Raw genomic sequence first — 22,411 nt, forward strand, 5'->3', positions numbered from 1 at the left:
TTTTGCCACAGCTATCATCTCAATTCATTCATTTGCTTTCTGAAAGACTGCCTTTTTTAAAAAGGCTTTGGCCCCTTTCCAGCTACAGCTGCTTAAAGATACTTTTTTCTCTTTTAATCTAAATTCTATACTTTTCAAAACTCAGTTTAAGATCCAACTCTTCTTCTGTGCCTATGCAGTAAATAATCTCTTGAATAAGTGAATACATATTCTTGAACTGAATTCACTTAATCTGAAATTTTAACAGTACATCCATCATTTTGTTAGAAATCTAACAATAAGAGTATGCAAGAGTGATTGTTTCAGATTTGTAACTTGTCTGTTTATGAAATTTGAGATTAAAATAGGGATAAAGACTGATTTCATTGGTATAGAGTTCCTAGTACTCCTCGAGTAAAGGTCAGAAAACTTTCTGCAACACATTGTCTTGGGCAGTTGACTACCCAGAGTGACACAATCAGCGTGTTGTTAGGTGTAGTACTTGAACCCAGGTCTTTTCAGCTTGAAGGCCTGTGCTCCATTCACTGTGACGCTGTACCACTCAAAATTAACTCATTTATTCCAATGCAAAAAAAATACCTCTGAGATTCTTGGCTTAGGTGTCTAATTATTTTAGATTATATTAGAAATAGATTTTCTAATTGCTAGATGTCTCCATGGTACATCACAGATTACCAGGAACATAGCAGACACTGAATGATTCTCTTTGAATGAATGTTTGCAATATAACAATGACTGTTTTGTCTCAGGCATTAAATAATGATTCATTTATGGTGCTGGATATTAGCCAGACTTCATGTTTGTGTTTTAAGACTTTGAACTGGGAGACTCCCATCAAAAGAAATCCTACTCTTCCCTTTTCAGAAGTAGCAGTAGTGAATGGGTAAAGGCAGAAGATGGGGGTAACCAAGTTTCAGAACCTAGCACTAAATTGGTGATTGGTGAGAAAATACAGTGTATGTTGATATTTTATTGGGATGACCCTTGTTATTTATCTGTTTCTCTTTCTTCCTGTAGAAGATTCTCAGGTTACCAGCACAATTTCCCCTTTACAGTCCCCTCACAAAGGGCTCCCCCCTAGACCACCATCGCACAACCGACCCCCTCCTCCCCAGTCCCTGGAGGGACTAAGGCAGATGCACTATCACCGGAATGACTATGATAAGTCACCCATAAAGCCCAAAATGTGGAGTGAGTCTTCTCTGGATGAACCTTATGAGAAAGTGAAGAAGCGCTCCTCCCACAGCCATTCCAGGTGAGCCTTGAGGATGAAGATGCAATTAATAAATTCATATACTTATTAATTAGTTTATTCCTTTATTATTAATTGGATAAAAGTAGTAAAGGAGAAAAAAGCATTGATCTTGAGAGTTTGGTGAGGCCTGTGTTTACATTCTGACATTTAATGTTTTTGGCCTCAAGTTCTTCATTTGTATAATGGAGAAATATTCATTTTTAAATTTGTAAAATATCTCACATGGTTATTTTGAAGATGAAGTGAATCAAGAACTATACAATTTATCTTTAATTACTGTGTAAATGTCATATTTTGGCTGGTTGAGGCAGCATAGCATACTAAAAAGTATCCTGGTCCTGAAAGGCATGAGCCATGGATTCTAATCCCAACTTAACCACTAATGATACATGAGACCAGCAAGACATTTAACCTCTCCCAGACTCCCTTTTTCTTCCCTAAAATAAGAGGATTGCCCTAGATAATCTTTATTAAGGTCTCTTCTAACTCTAGCATCATGTGTATGGGTCTGTTATCCTAGAGACATGAGGAAAAAGTCCACAAATTATAAACTAAAAACCAAAATTACTTTTCTTCTGTGTTGAGGACTTACACCTTTCTACACCCTAGGCTAATAGCTCCCTCTGCTGTAGAAGTTTTACAACATGTTTTACAACATGCCAAAGGTCTGAGCCAATACAACTGACTATAGAGGTACTCAGTTATCCTATACAAACATATATTGATCTGAGATGTTGCTTCATAATCTGTTTGTCCAAAGTTGACTTTAGTACTGGATTTTGTGGGAATGAATTAAGAAATCTTAAGCAGCAGTTTTCTAAAATGACATGACCACAGTCCACCCACATGAATCCCAAATTTATTCAGGACAGTAAACCACCATGCAAGAGAACAGTCCAGCCCAACAGCTGTGATTTCAGCTTCAAATTACCAGTTCACTATTCAGATGATATTTTATAGAGGTTTTTTTTAAGAAGACAGAAATAATGTCTTCATGGTTTTTCTCGTTACTTTTAATCACATGGGGCTCCAGGAAATGTTTCTTGTCAGGTAGACATCTGTGTTCTGGAAAGTAGAAACTGAAGTATGGGGCTGAGGAAAAAAATCTGAGCAATTGACATGGACACCCAAAGCTGAAAAATTAAAATGAGAAGTTTGGGAAACCAGACTACCACCCAGGACCTCAGCTAATCTTCCTGAGACGAGGACTTCATCTACCAGATTAGCAATCCAACCCTTTGACAAGGTGTACTTGGATGAGTTGATGACAGGTATGACTTCTTTGCTTTTCAGTAGTCACAAGAGGTTCCCCAGCACAGGTAGCTGTGCAGAAGCTGGAGGAAGCAACTCTCTGCAAAATAGTCCCATCCGAGGTCTCCCTCACTGGAATTCCCAATCCAGCATGCCATCAACACCAGATCTACGGGTCCGAAGTCCTCACTATGTCCATTCCACTAGGTAAATCTGATACTCACTGACACTTTTGTAGCTTTCTTTATGGTTTAAAATTTATTTTTACAAGCCTTTATTATATTTTATTTCCACTTTCTGATCTCCAATAAATTTTTAAAGGGCATCATAACAAATTTACATAACCCATTAAAAGAAATTCCCATGTTAGCCATATTCAAAATGCTACATATTAAATCTATCACCCCAAGTGGCAGGAGGTGGGTGGTATGTTATTCATCTTTACTCCTAAGGACTTGGAGTTTATCCTTGTGGTCTAGTATTTCAAAATTATTTTTCTTTATAATACTGTTATCATTGTATAAATTATTTTCATACTTCACATCTGCATCAGTTCATTATCTTCCTATTTTCCTCTGAAACTATCCATTTTATCATTCTTGTTGTGAAATAATATTCCTCTACCATTCATTCATATATCATAATTTGTTTAGTCATTCCCCAGTAGGTGGGCAACTCTTGGTTTTCATACTGGATTTACTATGAAAAGAGATGCTGTAAATACTTTTAAGTGTATTTTTGAGATCCTTTTTCTCTTTCCTGATCTCTTTGGTATATAAGACTAATAATGCTATTGCTGGTTAAAGACAATTTAATGACTTTTGGAGTAATAAATTGCTTTCCAAACTTGCTGTACCAATTCACAATTCTGCTATAGTAGAATTTTCAACTACAATTGAATCCTGTTTTCTCTCAGTCCCTTATTTGTCATTTTCATCTTTTGCCAAATTTACCAGCATGATAGATTTGAGTTGGAAACTAGGAACTGCTTGAATTTGCATTTCTATTATTAGAAATGGTACAATGATAGCTTAAATTTCTTCTTTTGCTAGTTCATATCTTTTAGCCATTGTATCTATAAGGGAATAACTCATACATTTGAATCAGTTTCTTCTATATTTTGGACATGAAACCTTTATTAGAAAAAACTTGCTTTTCTCTGTAAGCTTGACAACATTGTAGGGGATTCCTGATCTCAAATTATCCTGGTTAACTGACTAATTAAAGCCTTGATTTCAGTAATTGTCAGAGATTTTTTTTTTCCCTACATCACTCCAAAATGCAAATGGGATCCCAGATGTAAGCATTTTTAGCCACAGCTTTCAGATGACACACCACCCTGTCCTGAGGAGAAGGGTATAAGCCTACCCCTTTCTCTAAAGATTGTCAGTCTAAGTAGAATTTCCTCGATCAAAATGGGAATGGGGTGGTCCAGGTTAACTAACAGAGCCACGAGTTCTTTAATTAGAATGACTTTGTGCTGATGGGAAAGACTTTAGTGGATCTTGGCTGTCAGTCCCAGTTCCGTGAATGCCTGAAATTGTCCAGGCACGTCTCCCTTTTGTGCTTTGAGATAATCATTCATCAAACACAAAGATGAGGACTCCAGAGATTTCTTGGTAAGATGTGAAGCATCTGACAAGGACTGAAAGTTCTCAGCCCTGTGTACTGACCTGTTCTGTACTGCATCTTGTTTGCCTCGAAGACAATGTTCCACTCCAAGTTGGAACTAATCTTTATCTGAAAGGTAAGGTATCTTCAGTGAGGGGCAGATGAAGCAATCCCTGCAGAAGTGTTCTTCCTTTCCCTCTTGGGGGGAAAAAGATTCCCATCAAGTTAATACATATTTTATTACTATTTTAAAATGGATAGAAGGGATACTTGTCTACAGCTACTTTGTTCTTCTTAAGGCAAAGTTAATAATAACAATAATAGCTAACTTTTATTTAGCTTGCTATGTATCTGTCACTGAGCTAAGCACATCTATCTCATATGATCCTCTCTGGAGATAGGGGGTCTATTATTATTCCCATTTTTCATATGAAGAAACTGAGGCAAACAAAGGATGTGTGGCTCACCCAGGGTCCCATAGCTAGTATATGTCTGAGACCAGATTTTAACTCAGATCTTCCTGACTCTGGAACTGGGGCTCTTTCCATTGCACTGTTGGCCATTATGTTGAAGTTCTTACAAAGAAAGGTTGTCATAACTCAACATGCCAAGCACAGGCAAGAAAACCAGGGACTTGACTGTTCCAATTTCAATTCTCCACTAATCCAGTGACAGGCTTCAGGTGGATCAATCAACCTGTGAAGAATGAGACTGCATAATATTTGGTTTTCTCTTTTAGAAAACTGGGTAATGATATTGAGCTACCTTTGAGAAAGGACAAGTTACTGGCCAAGCAACTCAGAGCCAAAACTGCTCTGACTCTGATTTAGTAATTTTGGGTAAATTCAGTCAGTTTGGAAATATTATTTTATTTGAATAACAAATGCAATTATAGCACCTCTAAGAGTAGACATTAATTTAGAGTAGGCTAACAAAACACTACCTAAGAAATCCTTAGAGAAAATATTTTAAAGAATGGATAAAAATTATTTTGAGTTTCCATAACAACCATTTTTAAGCAAAAAAAATTCTACAGCATTTGAGAGTACTTTAAAGATATTTCTTATTAGCTTCATTATTACTATTATCCTCTATAATGCTATTAATTTGTTTCTTTTTTTAAGGTTTTTGCAAGGCAATGGGGTTAAGTAGCTTCCCCAAGGCCACACAGCTAGGTAAATATTAAGTGTCTGAGGCCAGATTTGAACTCAGGTACTCCTGACTCCAGGGCCGGTGCTCTATCCACTGCACCACCTAGCCACCCCTATAATCCTATTAATTTAATATAATCTTAGAATATTATAGCTGGAAATTATCTCAGTTGCCCTCATTTTATAGAGGAGGAAATTGAGACTGAAAGTAGAATGACTTTTCCAAAGTCTCACAGCTATTAAAGTGGGAGAGAGGAGATTTGAACCGAGATCTTTTGACTACAAATCTAGTATTCTTTTCTATGCCACACTGGAAGTTTACATAAATTGTCATGAGTAACTTTGAATTATCATTGATTTCAAATTATAAGTATATAAATGAATGAGTAGTCAAAGGGTTTAGACATGGAAGGAAAGGAGGTAGACAATTTAGCCAGAAGTTGAAATCTAATTTCATAAGTTTCATATGTCTTTCTAAGAAGGCACTGACTATAAGCTCTGAGGGGCTGTCTTGTACTTTTAAAATACGACTTCACTATTCAGAACGTACTATATATTTGTTGATTGGATCAATGCAGTGTCAGGGGTGGGGAGTGATGTTGTAGTATTTCTGGAAGCAGATTCTTTCAAGCTAACATGTTATTCAATGAATCATAGTTATTGATTTTCTAGGGGTACCACATTAGTTCCCCTTCCAAATACCGCCCCCAAACACTACATTTTAGCATAATTATATGAAAGGCAAATTAACTGGTTTGTTCTGGGCCTCCTTTCATTTCTATTTCCTGGGCAGCTAGGTGGTGCAGTGGATAGAGCACCGGCCCTGGAGTCAGGAGTACCTGGGTTCAAATCCGGTCTCAGACACTTAATAGTTACCTAGCTGTGTGGCCTTGGGCAAGCCACTTAACCCCATTTGCCTTGCTAAAAACCTAAAAAGAAAAAATATCATTTCTATTTCCTTCACAGAATCCAAGTCCTGTGGTGAACCTTGAGGAATGAACTGATTCATTCCTTCTGGTTTCCAAGAGAACATAAAGTTGGTAAACTGCTATGACCCCTTTGCATTTTGACAACTCTTTCTGGCATCTGGCTATAGGTTGGGGCCTTGTTTGGTTCATTTGTGAAATAGCGGAGAGAGGATCTGGTACTTCCTCCTCCCCTCACCTGGCTTTGCCGGGGTCCCCCAAGCAGATACCAAGACCAATGTTTCTGATGTTTTCCCACAGGTCAGTTGACATCAGCCCAACCAGACTGCACAGTTTAGCACTGCACTTTAGGCACCGGAGTTCCAGCCTGGAATCACAGGGCAAGCTCCTGGGGTCAGAGAATGACACCGGTAGCCCCGACTTCTACACTCCAAGGACTCGTAGCAGCAACGGCTCTGACCCCATGGATGACTGCTCCTCTTGTACCAGTCACTCAAGCTCTGAACACTACTATCCAGCCCAGATGAACCCCAACTATTCCACCCTAGCTGAAGACTCCCCTTCCAAGGCTAGGGAGAGGCAGCGCCAACGGCATAAATCAGCCGGGAACCTGGTCTCTTCCAATTCAGGGAGCATGCCCAACTTGGCGGCCCGGAATGGCACAGGCCACCACGGAGTCTACCTCCACAGCCAGAGCCAGCCTTCCTCTCAGTACCGCATCAAGGAATACCCCCTGTACATTGAGGGGAGCTCCACCCCTGTGGTAGTGCGCAGCCTGGAGAATGACCAGGAGGGACACTATAGCGTAAAAGCACAATTTAAAACATCCAACTCCTACACCGCAGGAGGCATGTTCAAGGAGAGCTGGCACGGGGATGAAGGGGACTCAGTCCGGCTAACCCCTTCCCGCTCACAGATCATTCGGACTCCATCTCTCGGCCGGGAGAGCCATCATGAGAAAAGCTCTGGCCGGACGGTGGTCTCGGATGAGCTGCGGCTGTGGTACCAGCGCTCCACCGCCTCCCACAAGGAGCACAGCCGTCTGTCGCACACCAGCTCCACCTCCTCAGATAGCGGCTCCCAGTATAGTACATCATCTCAGAGTACCTTTGTGGCTCATAGCAGGGTTACAAGAATGCCTCAGATGTGCAAAGCCACATCAGGTAAGAAGAGTTCAGGACTGATGACTTTATAGCAATTCTAAGGGACTCAGATTCTCTAGGAAATACAGGGACCTAAAAGAGAAATGAACTCTGAGGTCCCTGGGAGGGAAGTAGGTCAGGAGTTTTCCAAAGTGTTCACAATTCAAGGGTTCTTAACCTTGTCTTATGTCATGGTCCACCATGACAATGTGGTGAAGCCTAGGGACCACTTTTTCATAAGGAAAAAAAAATTTAATACATAAAAAATATTAAAATAACACATGATAAAATGGATCCTTTGAGTATCAATCAAACAAATCAGTCAGTATTTGTAAAGTGTGACACAGGAAATCATTTATATTGAAATAGATATCAAATTGTCAAAAAAAAAGTTCTGGATTCAAGGTTAAGAACCCTTACCTAACCTCTCCCCATTTTCTCCTCAATCCAGTTCTTGACTTCTGGACCACTGTAGAATAACATAAAAATATCCTGGCTGATAGTGAAACTTGATGGGAGGGGTAGGTTAACTTACAACCTGAGGTTCTGGATTTGGAATCAAGATCTGAGACTCCATCTTGGCTCTGTTCCTCAAGGCACTTAACCTTTCTGGGTCTCAGTTTTCCCCTCTGTAAAATGAGATTGAATTAGGTAACCTTTAAACCCCTTTCCAGCACAAAATCCTCTGATACTATAACCCCATCCTAAAGAAGCGTACTGCTCACATGCTACTCATAGAGCCAAAAGGATTCTGGATGTGGAACCGACAGGAAAGAATTCTGATTCTTCAGGTGGGACCAAAGCTGGGTTTTAAAGGCATAAAATGAGACAAGAAACTCTGAATTGATCATCTCAAGAGTGAGGAGAGTGTCCTCTGTCCAGAGTGAAGGAAATGAGCAGGAGAAAGAAAATGTCTTTGTCCAGTGGGTGGGGTATGACTCCTGGGAGTCAGGAATGAGCAGCTTAGGGTTAATGTCCTGCCAGATGGGAACTTAGCTTCACTTGAAATTCAACTAATCTTTCGAGATGGAGTATTCCATGCCCTCAGAGGGCTAGTAAAGCCAGGTGACTCATGATGAGAATGTGCAGTGACTCAGCTAATGAACAGTCAGGACAGGGTTGGGCCCCCAAGAGAGACACTGAGAGTAATCCCAAAGGCTTGGCAGACTGAACCACCCAGGGAGGCCACAGTCCTAAAACCTACTCTTGAAATTAATATTTAAAGCCTATGAAGTGCAGCAGGTCATTTCCCATGGAGTGCCTCATTAGCAGCCTGGAATAAAAACAATTTCCCAACTCACCACTTGAAAAAGGAGTCAGATTTGGAGTTGGAACAACAGAAGGGGTTAGAAACTCCAAATCAAAGCTGGAAATTGGAAAGATTCTGTAGTCACAAAACTAAGGATCTAGATGAACAGGAAATTTCTTTAAATTAGTAGTGGCATTGATGATGTGTCAGATCACTGGGAAGAATACTAATCTGCCAACTAAAGGGTCCAAGTTCCTAAAGTTCTGTTTGTTGGTTTTTAAATTTATTTCATACTAACTAGTAAAAAATATAACATTAAGGATAACTAATGTATGTAGAATTCTAAAGTTTACAAAGCTCTTGCTTTACAACAACCCTGTCAGGAGGACAAAGTAATTATTATCATTTTCATTTTACAGATGAAGGAACTGAGGCTCAAAGAATTTAAGTGATTTGCCAAGGGTCAGTCACTTTAATTAGGACTCTAACTGAGCAAGAACTTGGACTTTTTTGACTCCAAGACCAGTGCTTTCTCTACTACATTACACTGCCAGGATGAAATAAAACAAACAAATATAAATAAACAAAACAAAAAACTGGCACTGATAAATAGCTTACATAATTTTAATTAACTGCATTATGTGGAGCTTCAACTTTTTGGGACTATTGCCTCCACATATTCTCTGCTTGTTCCATCTCTGAAACAGGCTTGGTGATACTTGCCATTGATCTCTTAGGGGAAACTATAAGAGACAAAGAACGAAAACTTTTCAATTTCCTTAGATCAACTTAAGAGTAACCTGTCATTCAAAAAAGTATAATCCACAAACAATGACTCCCTCAGCAGAAAGAGTGGTTTATAAACATTGCAGATGAATGAATGTAATTGTTTATGTTCTCTTTAAATAGTAAAACCTGTCCAGTAGCCTACCCTGGAAGAGTACCAGCTAAGAGACTATTTTTGTGGCTTTTAGATATAAATCAAGAAGCCTTGTCTGAAAGGCCAGAGATTCTTTTTTTAGCCTGTCTTTCTTAGGGAAAGCTGGAAATGACTTAGAGGAGACAGAACTTGAGCATAGATTCAGCCACCATTGAAAATTTCTTGCAAACAGCCCCTACATCTCAGGAATGTCCACAAAAGAGGGGTCTCTTTTAACAAAAGAACTGGGTTTATAGGGGCACATTTAACCAGTGTTAAAAATAACCATTTTGAAATTTTTACTTGAATTTTCATATTCACTACAAACGTATGGTTTTTATAAGTTGTACTTTTCTAAATGAAACCAAATACAACTTAAAAAACACATACACCTCTTGATATAGCCCCCTGCTGTAGCCAAAAGGATTTTCTTTGCTCTTTTCAAAGGTTTCCTGTTTCTTCTACATGATGATAGAGCTATATTTTAGTTTCCATAAAAGTAAATCCTACATGATATAGTAAGATGAAGCTCAGTGGCCTTTTCTATGCCATTCTCTCCATTCTGCTACTCAGAAAATCTGGGGTTCTTAACTTTTTTTAATGCCATGAACCCCAAATCAGAAAAATGTTTTAAATACATAAAATAGAATATAGAAGATTACAAAGAAAACCCATTATACTAAAATAAAGTTATTAAAATATTTTTAAAAAATAAATTCTCTAACCCCTGGCTAAGAACCACTTAAGATAGAATAATAAAGGGACTCAAAATCTGTTTACTATTGAATCAAATTCTCTATAGCATTTATAACCATTTTGAGACCCACCAGTATAGGCTTAGTTGCCAGTGTCCTGAAGAGATTTTTATTTTTAAGATGGCTTTACTTATAAAGTCCTTCCATGAACACTATTATACTGAGCCTTCAGGATCAGAGGATAGTAACACCAATCATTTTCTGAGGGGCTCCATGGATCACAGAATTTTAGACTGTTATAGAGTTGGAAGGACTGCTCTGGGCTTCTTCCTAATTCAGGAATCTTTTCTATAACATCCTTAGCTGGTGATCATCAGTCTATTTTAGGGCCTCCAGTGACAGAGACATCAAACTGCCTCTCTCTGCCCAAGAAGCACAGAACCTAAGAGGCTGGTGACATTCATTTTGGGTTGGTCTTGTCTCCTTCAAGCCATACTTGAATCAACCCATTTCTTTCCTACTGCCAAAGCAAAGAACTAGTTCTCTGGTTATTTGACTGGCTGAGGGGGAAAAAATCAATAACCCATTAACCAAACTTTCTTCTACTGGGTTTCAAAATTGCTCAATGCTCCAAATAATGTTTTCATTATTTAGACTAAAATAGATCAATTTTGAAGCTCTATCACCTTTATAATGTGGTAAGCAGCACTTTATAAGCCCAAATCCATGAAAATAACAGGTCTGAAAGCCTAGACCTCGAGGTCTCTATTCATAAAGTAATGCAGACTTTTTTTTTTAACCCTTACATTGAGCAGAGGGGGGAAAATGCCTTGTATTATGTATGGGAGCATCTCTTTAGTGATAGACAACATCTTTCTTTTATTAACCATCCCTTAAAAGAGCATGGAGGCCTCAGGTTTCTGTTGCTGTGGAAACTCCTCATCTCACACCCCTCATCTGGTTCCAAGATCCTCCAGAAGCAGGTACTCCTTATTAGATGATGCAAGTTACAAGGAGAACCCCCAGAGCAACAAGATTCAAGAAAGAGGATGAAACCACCTGTGGGTGTGCTGCATCCATTGGAGGTGTCCAGCACCATTTCACTGTACAAATCATTTAGCCTCCTAGTACCTGGCTCTGACTCTCATTTTCTTTCCCATCTTTTCTGGATCCCTGGGTAGCTGCCTTACCTCACAGCCAGAGAAGCTCAACACCTTCCAGTGAAATAGGAGCTACTCCACCAAGCAGTCCACACCACCTCCTAACCTGGCAATCTGGGTGAGTGCCATCTGAGTGCCTTCTCCTCTTTTCAGTGTCTATGAAATGCGTAAGGAATAAGCTTTATGAGAAGTGTTTAATTGCAGTCTTCTAAAGTGAGAAGAGGTAACAAGAGAATGTGTAAGACTGAGACAATGGGGGGGGAGTGATACTGATCAAAAGGTATTCTTTAGCATTAAGAAAGAGAATTGCTTGTATATTTACACAGAACATTTCTTGCTATGAAAGGAAATATCAGTAAGTACTATTACCTACTGTGATATTCCTATTAATCATCTCTCTGCCTTATTTAATCTACTATTACTTACTGTGATATTCCTATTAATCATCTCTGCCTTATTTAATCTAATGAATTCTCCCCTCAGTTCCACTTCAGTGAATTTGGTTTTGTACCATACATCTAAAGACTTAGCCTAACTTGGCTATCTTGAGCTCCCCATCTTCTTTTTGGTGATGCTATTGCCAGGTGAGGTGCTTCCCTCTGGCTTGCCCCACCTACTTCACTCATACTTGAGGAAATGGAATTCTTAGCAATTGCAATTAATTGCTGTATACTCTATGATGATGATAGCAGCTCATTCTAAGATAGTAAGCTCTTTAGTATCTGATAGCTCAATGAAATTTGTAACCTGGAGGGGTGGTGTAGTCCTATTGATAACAGGCTTAAAAAGCAATCTCTAATATGACCTGCTCTTTTAGATGTGCAAAGGAGAAAGCTTTCTGGTAACAATCGTCAGTTATTCCCTTGTTGAATCAATAAAATCAATAGGAAACCTGTAAATATTTGTTGACTGAACCTATTGGTTTAGAAGGAGAGCATTCAAGGTTGGTGAATATTATTTGGCCTGAAAAATTACAGCTAAGGTCAGTTATTACACATAAATTGATTATGAGGAAGTTTAGAAGTCTATAATTTTACGTGCCCATCTCATAGGCCTTTCAGGAATTCTTTGAAGGTTCACTATCTGGCATGTTTGAGGAAACTTGCCTTAATAATATAGATCATTATCTGTTCCTCAATTTCTCGTCTTAGAAAGTTGCATGGGATTCTGAAAAGTGAGGTGACTTGGCCAAGACTTGCCCAAACCTGCACATATCAGAACCATTTTGAAATTGGGTCTCCTTGATTCTGAGTTTGATTCTCTATTGACTATTTCATAGTTGTTTCTCTAGTACTGAGGAGTATTTAATATTAAGTTTTACTTGAACTGAATTAAGAGAACCAAAGGAACTGACCTATAATTCTAGAATGGCCATTATGATTTCTTGGTCTGCCTCTTGGGCAAGAGTTACATCTGGGCTCCTGAAGGCTCTAACACAGACCATAAAGGCTGATTATAAAGCAGAGGACTTGATATATTCCAAAACTGGATTAAGCAACTTTTCCTTTCACGATAAGGCTTAGGGTATACTCAGATTAACCAGAAATCAGAAGGAAAATTAGGTATTGGTTCTCTTAGATTAAAAAGGGGTAACTGCATAAAGATAACAGAGACACTGATGCAAACAATCTTCATTTCAACTATCCCTCTAATTTATACAATTTTGATATGAAGATTCATATCCCAAAACATCTCCTTAAAGTTCTCAGATTTTTCTGGATGAAATTGAGTGCCAAGGATAGGAGGATATGCATGTATACATATATATATATATATATATATATATATATATATATATATATATATTAAATATTATATGTGCTTATACATATATATTTATATATAGATTCAGTATGTATGTCTATACAAATTGTGTGTGTGTGTATATATATATATATATATATATATATATATATGCATATAAGACATGTTGTGGTATAGTGATGATTTAGGAGTAAAGGCAAAATGCAAGAATGAGAGAATCTCAGAAAAATAATGTGAATCTCCTTACTATACTTAAAAAAATGGTTATTTTAAATTAGATGGTTTAAAAATTTGTGTGAATCATTGAACTGAATGTCACTAACATCCTGAAATGCAAAGATGATCCACTAAGTATATTCTTCCTACTGTATTAATAAACTCTTAACAATGTCTGTGTCACTTCTTTTCTTTGACATTACTTCTTTGCTCTTCCTTCCTTTGCTTTCCTTTGTTCAGAGAAGCAACAGAAAACTCACCCACTATGGATGGGTCTGAGTCTCCAACTCACCAAAGTACTGATGAATAGAGGTATAGTAAGGGAATCTTTTGTTCTTATGATCCTTTTTTCTTCACAGTTCCCTTTAGTTGATGCTCCCAGATATGATACATATGTATTTGTCTTTATCATACCATAATAGCTAAAAAGAAACATTTGAATAGTATGAAAGCTATTATATTATGAATGTGTCCTGTTTCTAGATATCCTCCCAATTCGACAGTCCTCAGCTAATTTTTTCCACAATGTAGGACAAAAGGCCTAAGGGGTAGTTTGTGCTATATAAGATATAATTGCCCCCTAATTTGACTTTGAAAAAAGGTGAGTTTTTTAAATTCATAATAATTAATTTAATCAACAAATCTCTAGTATACAAAATCAACAAAGCTAATTTACAAAAATGTGTAATCCATAATTCTTGATGACTTGAAATCCAGACTATAGGAATTCTAGTGGGGAAGGGAGAATGTACAGAGCAGAAAAAGAAATTCCCATATAAAGCATCAAAAAAATAATGTAAGTCAAACTTCTGATTGTAACATAAGAGCTATCATGAAGATACTGTTTACTCATAAAAGAACATTATCTACTTGAGAGCATTTGTAAACAATATTTTGTGCCATCCCCCCACAATTTTTTTAACATTTTGATTTTTTTCTTTGTTCATTCTGAGAAATAGTCCTTGGTTGTGGTTATAACCTAAATTTTAAGTATAGAATATCATTTTCATGCTTTTTAGTGTTATTTTGCAAGATGAAATTCCTGGAGAACTTCTTTTTCACAATCTATTATGAAATGCTGGTACCCATTTAAAATAAAATTAGCATTTTTTTCAGTACCAATTATCTTCAGATAAGGATTCCCTGTACCTGAAGTCCCTAAATCCTTTGTAAAATGAATAATTATCCTAACTTTAATTGCTATTATAAGTTCAATTCATTTAAAGTAAAACATATTTATTTGTACATGTGTAGCATATCTGTATACTCAGTGGATTCATGCAGAATATGATTCTAAGAACTCTTGTCTTGATGCCAGCACTATGTCTCTATCCTAATAACTCTACCAACAAAAAGCAGACATAGTTTAAACCACATTCCTTTATAATACATGGCTTTAAATGCCATGTATTATGATAACAACTTTGGTGATTCATTAAGAAATATTTTTGGTACCCTTCTAGGAGTAGAATGAATGAGAGTTTTCTTGTAGCTCCATTTTTCACTATTTTGTCCAAAAATTGAATAAGAAGAAATTAAAAATTAAACTAATCACAATGATACTCTCTGAGATGCTTCAGGTGATGATAGGGTGGAAGCCTCTCAAGCATCCTTGGGAATTCTGGATTCCCAATCAAGTCAAAGAAGAATTCATTGTTTATCCACAAGGAGGCAGTGTGACCCACACAAGGCACCGTCATCTACATATACAGTAAATTATGTCTAAGAACTCTTGGAATCAAGTTTAAAACTAACACTCTTAAAGCTTAACTCTAATGAGCTCTCAGTGAAATTTTCTGACTAATATTAAGAAGTTCTTTCAGCTCTGTTGAACCAAGATATATTATAAATCAAATCACCATCCTTCTATTAAAAAATATTGCTTTCAAGGTACTGTACCCAGTGCAATGAGAGCTTAAAGAGGAATAAGCTATATTTCCTGCCCTCAAGTAACTTACAATTTAGTAGGGAAAATAAGAACAACAAAACAATATCATACCAAGGTAGGATGTCATAATTAATGAATAATTACCACAACACCACTCTCTAAGGTTGTGCAAAGGAGGAAGAGATTCAATCTACTTTACAAGTGGGAATTATGAACAAGTTAGGCTTCAAAAATATGGAATACTTCATGAATTTGCATATCATTTAACAATATTATTCATAAAACACTATAGCAGCACATAGAACTTATTTTAGACATGAGGGAACAAAGATACTGGAAAATATTTCTAAAAGGAAACTTAGGCTGTTCCTTAGAGGGTTCTTCTGTACCCTAAAATTACTAAGATTCTTCCTGCAATTCCTATTCCAAAGTGAGACGTCAGAAACAAAATATCCAAGATAAATTTAAAAGAATCTTTAAAATACCCAGCTTTTCCCCCCCCTTTAAATTGTTTTAAATACCCCAGGCCCCGATGAAAACATCAGCTTAGCTAGCGCAGGGGATGCTGGGTGACTATGAGAATGTCAGTCATTTTCTCCCTAATGATAGCAACATCTGTGGCCAGTCCCATAATGAAAGGTCTTTATTGCTTTTGCCTTAGAAACCACATTTAAGCAGGACTAGCTAACTCTTATCCATTTCAAGGCAGCCACATGACTTCCATTAGAATCCATGAGTATTCTGGCAGAAGCCTTTGAATTTCCCCGACTTGCAAGGATTTTTATGTAAAAGCCTAGACAGGAAACAGTTACAAAACCCAGAGCTCCTTCACTCATCCGCTAGTTACTAGAGAGGTCAGCAAATCAAACAGGAAAATATTATTTCTAGTTGGAAGACTGTTCATTACCAAGATGCTCTTTGGTCTCGTTTCCCTTTGAACTTTCTTAATGATGGGTGGGGGGAAATAAACCGAAGGGGTAGGCAGGGAAACATATCGATGAGTTTATAGTCTCTATGATGTTTCTAATAAGCAATACACATTTTATCACTAAAAATGTGATCTGACACAAGAAAACAAAATTTAAGATTCCTCCACCCCAGTCAGTGAAGACTCACAGCTGTATAAAAGGAGGGGAAAAGCTGTTCATCAGTGGCTATGAATTCATAGATTACACAAATGCTAATACAGGAAATGAATGCTAAAATTAAAAGTGAACATTTGGGGGCAGCTAGGTGGCATAGTGGATAAGAGCACCAGCCCTGGAGTCAGGAGTACCTGAGTTCAAATCCGGCCTCAGACACTTAATAATTACCTAGCTATGTGGCCTTGGGCAAGCCACTTAACCCCATTGCCTTGCAAAAAAACAAAAAACAAAAAACAAAACCTTAAAAAAAAGTGAACATTTAATCCAATCCCCATAGTCCTAAACTTAAAGAAGGAGAACCAAGATTACTCTATGTAAATCTTTGACCTAGTTCTGTCCTGAAGACTATTCATTCTAAGGGATCAGTAAAAGAAAGGATTGGAGTAAAAGCTACATAATTTCAAAGTTCCTTTCTAGCTCGAAATTTGATGATCCTCAGAATAATGTGAAGGAGTTCTAATTATACTGATAGCATAAATTGCCTCTTCTAACATTCACTATATTCTGGATTAGTTGAGTCTCAGCCTCTTTATCGTACCTAACAAAATTCTCTTATGTAGGAGTCAGGTCTCTCCTATAGACCTGTCAGTAAAAATCATCCCACTATCATGTTGGGGACCTCCATCTGAAAAGTAAGTTCCAACCTTTCAAATGCTAACCTCTAGACACAACTTTCTTCATATAACAAATTGTATACATTTTGAAGAGGTTTCCTTGATGAGAGAAAAGGTCTACTAAGATGATACATTTTAAGCATACTTTGGAGAAAGTCAATCTTAGTATTTCTGTAGATAAACAAAAATCTGTGACTCTTCAGTTTCCCAACAATTTTACCTTATGCTCTCACACTGATCTTTGAAAGGAAGGTTTTATTTTTAAATGATTCCAACCAGTCAACAATATCAGATACCATATATATATATATATGCACAATGGTGTGTTCATGGCATTGCAGATTTAGAGTTAGAAGGGATGTTGGAGGCCAGACTTATTTTTGAAATGAGAAAATTGAGGTCACTCTAAGAAAACTGAGGCATGACATGATGAAAGTCACACAGTTCCTAGGTCAGAGAGCTGAGATCCAAACCTGAGTCCTCAGAGCCCACTCTCCTATTCTAACTCTCCTGTACATGGCTGTACTTGAGAAGCACAAACCAACATATGAAATAATGATGAACATTTATAAGAGAGTGAACAAATGCTCAATGGTGTCTTTGGACTCAAATGTGTACAGATATTGTAAGGTCTGCTTGTTATTTCTAATAGTTTTTTCCTCTGGGGTTTCTTTGCAGGAGTTACAATGATAGCTGTTTCCTGGATTCTCCCCTCTATCCAGAACTAGCTGATGTCCAGTGGTATGGACAGGACAAAGCCAAGCCCGGGACTCTGGTGTGAATGAGCTGGGCCTCAATCTCTCAATGCCATTCTGAGATCACCTCACTGCCTCTCATTTGCCTTACCCAGACGCACGGTCACCCTGCACCAGCTTCAGCTCTTAGCACTTTTTTCCTCCCCTCTCCTCATCCCCTCTCACCCTCAAAACCTGACTGAGGAGACATTTTGGAAGGTTCCGGTCCCACTGTGTGTCCTAAGGCTCTCTTGTCCACAGAGAGTCAAATGCAAATCCTTAGAAGCATCCCTGGTGGCTGCCTCCAGCCCTCCAAACACGGATTCCCCCAGGCCAGGGACAATCAAGAGTTGGCATCGAGGTCCATGTCACTAAAGGATATTGGGGGGTGGGGGGTGGACAGAGGGACCACCCTGGAGATGTCAATAAGGGCAGTGTGTCACCAATGTGTGACCCAGAAAGAATGTGTCCATCCTGCCACCTCTAGGCCAACCAAGCACTTCCAGAAGAGGATGTCTGATGTGGGACATTCACAGTTTACACCTCAAGTATCTTTTTTAACACAATAGTCTGGGGGGAATGAAAAAGGAAGCCTGTCACTTCAGAGCTGCATCAGAGGATCACAATCAGTTCTATGCTGCCAAAGATTAAAATAAAAATAACAAACCAACAAAGAAGAAAGGCCAAGAGATGGAGGGCATTCTGCTTCTGTAAGCTCCTTTCACCTTCTCAATTACTTCCAGAAGTGAGAGTCCCTCCCTACCTCCCCCTCCCCAAGTTCTATTGCCCCTTCAGCTTATACCTGGAAAAACCAAGCCAGTGTAATAGTTGGTAAAGACACTCTAGTCGTGGAGAGCATCACTGACCCACAGTCCTGCGTAATCTGGACAGATGGGAAACTAGGTGGGGAGGAGGTGGCGGAGGAGGTTCCAGTTCAGTCCATCCTGACTGAACAAGCAGGGTACAAGACAGGGGGTTACTTTCTGTTCATGGTTGTGGTCAAGCAGTCCAACATGGAAACCACCCATAAAAATCACGTCCTCTTTTATGCATGAGGTGTTTCATTTTTTTTTTGTGGGAAACCAAGGGTTCAAAGCACATTGTAGTCCATCCAAGTGGTAAAACTGCATTAGCATTACTCCTTGTGGGTCTTTTCATGTTTGTTTAGCACTTGTGGAGCAAAGGGCTCAGATCTCAAAACTCTCAGCACCCAGTTAATTACTTAATGTGTCACTTTTTACAGAATACAACTATGCTCTTAAGTTATAGGATTTTCAGTAGGATGTCCACTAGCAAGCAGGCAGGGCAGAATTGTTTGGGAAAAAAATCACCTCCCTAAGGGACAATAACACCAAAAACATTATTAATAACCTTGATGCATAGATTTGTCTGTAAGATGCCCAAAATGGACCAAGGGAAAATAAGAAAGGGGATTTAAAGGGGCTGCCAGTTTACACGTATTATGAGCAATGCTTTTTACCTGTCTAGAAAGCCATCAATCTTCAAAGGCCTCAAAAGAACTTTGCTATTACCGAACAAGTGAACAATCTCCACTGGGTTATTTCGCCAGCACAACCAAGGTTTCCCCAGAGATGCAGGCTGGGTTTGTTGCCACAAGTTGGGTTGGGAAGGTGAGGGAGCAGGAGACGTTTTTTCCACTTGTTCTGTGCGGATAATGAGTTTCTATTGGAAAGGCATTCAACAGCCAAGGGGGTGGGCTGGGGGGGGGGTGAAGGGAGGGAGGAGGGGGTGGGGTAGGGGGTATTTTGTGGAAAAGCAAAACTGAAGTTAGCTTTAGAATAAAAACTTTTTTTTTAAAAAACAAAAAGGAATAAAAAAATGGATAATCCTTTGTTTATATGTGTGTGTGATCCAAGAATAACAATAGACTCTACCAGACCAGGAGGGTAAGAACCAAAATACTAAAACCTGAAAGAAAATAATTTATCATGGAACATTTATTATCATCCAGGCATAAGTTGAGTGGACAGTGAGGAGCCAGCAGTCAGAAGCCAGGCTGGGAGGAAAGATGAGAGTTTGGGCAATGCCTCAAACATTTGTGTGTGTCGTTGCCCTCTCATGTGGATGAGGAGATCAGGAAAATCAGCTGGCAGGGAAGAATTCGTATTTTATAGATTTGTTTGGAGATATGCAGTACAATGGAAATGCTGATCAGTTTTGATATTGCAAAATATTTTTATCCACCTAAGTTTAATTATTTTGATGAAAATTTTAATTTTTCTTCCTTGTCCTGATTATCCCCCACCCCTTAAAAATTATGCAGGGCTAAAATCAAGCTGAGCAGAAATTTTATATGGTGCTGGTTGGGAATGAGGCACTAAGAGACTAAAAGGGGAACAAGGAGATAGTTCTATACACTACTTTTATACAGCTGTTAGTCTAAATTCAGGACTCTAAAGTGAATATTGTAAAAAATCAAATTTAATTCAGATGTTAGTCCAGTTGGGATGAGAGGAAAAATTTATTCCTAAAAATCAATTTGGGATTTTTTTTGGAGGAAGGAAGTGAAGAGAGACAAGGAAGGGGATTACCAGGCAAATTTCATGCCAGTCTGGTAGTAGAGACAAAAGATTAAGTAAAACAGGTTTTACTGTTTAGCTGCATTCAATTAATACAATTGTACATAATATCTTAGTAATTTGAGATTAACATGTTTAAACATCCTATGATGGGAGACATTATAACTATTGTATACAAGTACTTGCAGACTTCTTATACAACTGTATTTGTTTAAAAAAAATAAAATGAAATATTAAGCCCCTGGTCTGATCTAAAGCCACTATTGCATTCTTTGGATACATGTATGAAATTTCCTGTTTAGCCAGAAAACTGGTGTTGACAGATACACCAGACTACATTGTGAGGCAGGTTGATTTTTTAAAAGTCTATTATTATATGCAGTTGAGTGTTGAAAATGTTAAAGAAAAAAATCCAATTTGTTTTCATTCATTCAGTATTAGTTTAGTTCAAAACATAGCAAACTCCATCCAGGTGCTATCAGATGACCAGTTACTGCTTAGTTAACTAGGTGTAAAGTTTTACATATACATTAATGTCAATAGTTTTATTACAAGTTGTGTAAAATGGACTCTAGTTTAAAAAATGGGGGGAAGATTAGGTTGCTCCTGAAACTGACTGTAGAGCATGTAAAATGATTTTACTGGATTCTGTTTGACTGTAATCAATTTAAAAAGATGTATGTTGTAGAAAAAGTTGCAGAATCTAAAAAAGAAAAATCTGCTTTTAATTTATTCTTTTTGTATTAAGAATTTGTATAGTACCTTTACATTTTGCAAAACAGTGTTGTCAACACTTATTAAAGCATTTTCAAAGTGAAATGATCCTTGGTGGTGGCTTTTCAAAGTTTTCCATGTTCCTTCCTTAATGCCAGATAGTTTGATACATTTACATAACTCAATACAGTCCCACAACTGACAATGCTCAGCTCTGAACTTTCCCTTAAGCTTATTTTCAGCAGCACATCTACAGAAGAAAAAGATACTTTTGAGTTTCTCTTTGGCAGAGACACATGGGATATCATTGTGATTTCATTTGTATAGGGAAATCTCAAGGGAGGCTATTCCCCCTATTAATCAAAGCTGATACCTTCTGTGCATCTTATGACTTTAAAGTGCCTAGCCAGTTAATGAAAATTATTAGGTACTTACTATCCAACTCTATTTGCCTTCAAAAATAAAATGAAATATTTTGTATACTCAGCACTTGGGATATAAAAGCAAAAATATTCAGTGCTCTCAAATAAAAAGCACACGTTCTAATAAGAGAAAACATGCAATTAATTATATAAACTTTATAATCTATACAATGCAAAATGAAAGTAATGCCATAGGACCAGGACTAACTAGTAAGGGGCTAGGGCTAGGGAAATGTCCCCTGCAGAAGATGCAATATGAGCCAAGTCTTTTTTATTTAGTTTTTTTTTTTAGTTTTTGCGAGGCAATGGGGTTAAGTGGGTAATTATTAAGTTTCTGAGTCTGGATTTGAACTCAGGTACTCATGACTCCAGGGCTGGTGCTCTATCCACTGTGCAACCTAGCCACCCAGAGTCGAGTCTTTTAAAGGAAGCTAGAGAAGCTGAGAGGTAAAAGGTAGAAATAAGGGTTTTTCCAACATCATTTAGCCTCCACCACCACCACCACCACACTGTCCCTAATCTATTCTAAAAACAAAGTGTTTAAAGGAAAAGAAAATATTGCTTTCACATGTTTTGAGTCTCTACCCTCTCAGAGTATAGGAATAGCACATACAAGCAAATCCTCACTCAGTGTCTAATAATTCAGAAAGAAACCTATATAAAACAGAAAGGGCAATGCTAGTCACAATTCCAGAGTCTAAAACCAAAATGTCAATGAATAGAACTAAAATTAGCATGAAGCAAATGGGATTTTGTTGCAGAGCATCACCATGGGGTGGGGGGGTAAACACATTTCCTCTCATTGGTGTGTCTACAAGAACTACCACTGCCACCTACACTTCAGTTTTCCCTGAGCCAACCTGATCATTGCCAAGGAGTACTTGCCCTGAGACTCTTGTCCATAAACCTTGTGAAAGGATAGAGGCAGACTATCCAAAGGACTGGACACTCCAGTGTAACAACCCTTAAGTTACACTGTCTGCTGTACTACCAGGATCCTTGTCCCATAACTCTT

The 22,411-nt window shown here is 38.0% G+C and overlaps 1 protein-coding gene across 7 annotated transcripts in view; it reads left to right on the forward strand.

Annotated features, from left to right (window-relative positions):
• The window catches only part of FRMD4A (FERM domain containing 4A), a 573,082-nt gene extending 553,652 nt beyond the window's left edge, over window positions 1–19,430 (forward strand). For 5 of the 7 annotated variants that reach the window (XM_074194087.1, XM_074194085.1, XM_074194084.1 and 2 more), the window contains exons 19-23: window positions 1,018–1,255; window positions 2,549–2,713; window positions 6,495–7,357; window positions 11,381–11,477; window positions 17,665–19,430. In XM_074194087.1, the coding sequence (XP_074050188.1) occupies window positions 1,018–1,255; window positions 2,549–2,713; window positions 6,495–7,357; window positions 11,381–11,477; window positions 17,665–17,767 (1,466 nt within the window). In that variant the 3' untranslated portion in view covers window positions 17,768–19,430. The other 2 variants (XM_074194086.1, XM_074194083.1) reach the window with 1 other exon arrangement.
• The last annotated feature ends 2,981 nt before the right edge of the window (window positions 19,431–22,411 follow it).

This window comes from Macrotis lagotis, chromosome 7 (assembly GCF_037893015.1).
Source record: "Macrotis lagotis isolate mMagLag1 chromosome 7, bilby.v1.9.chrom.fasta, whole genome shotgun sequence".
Taxonomy (NCBI): domain Eukaryota; kingdom Metazoa; phylum Chordata; class Mammalia; order Peramelemorphia; family Peramelidae; genus Macrotis; species Macrotis lagotis.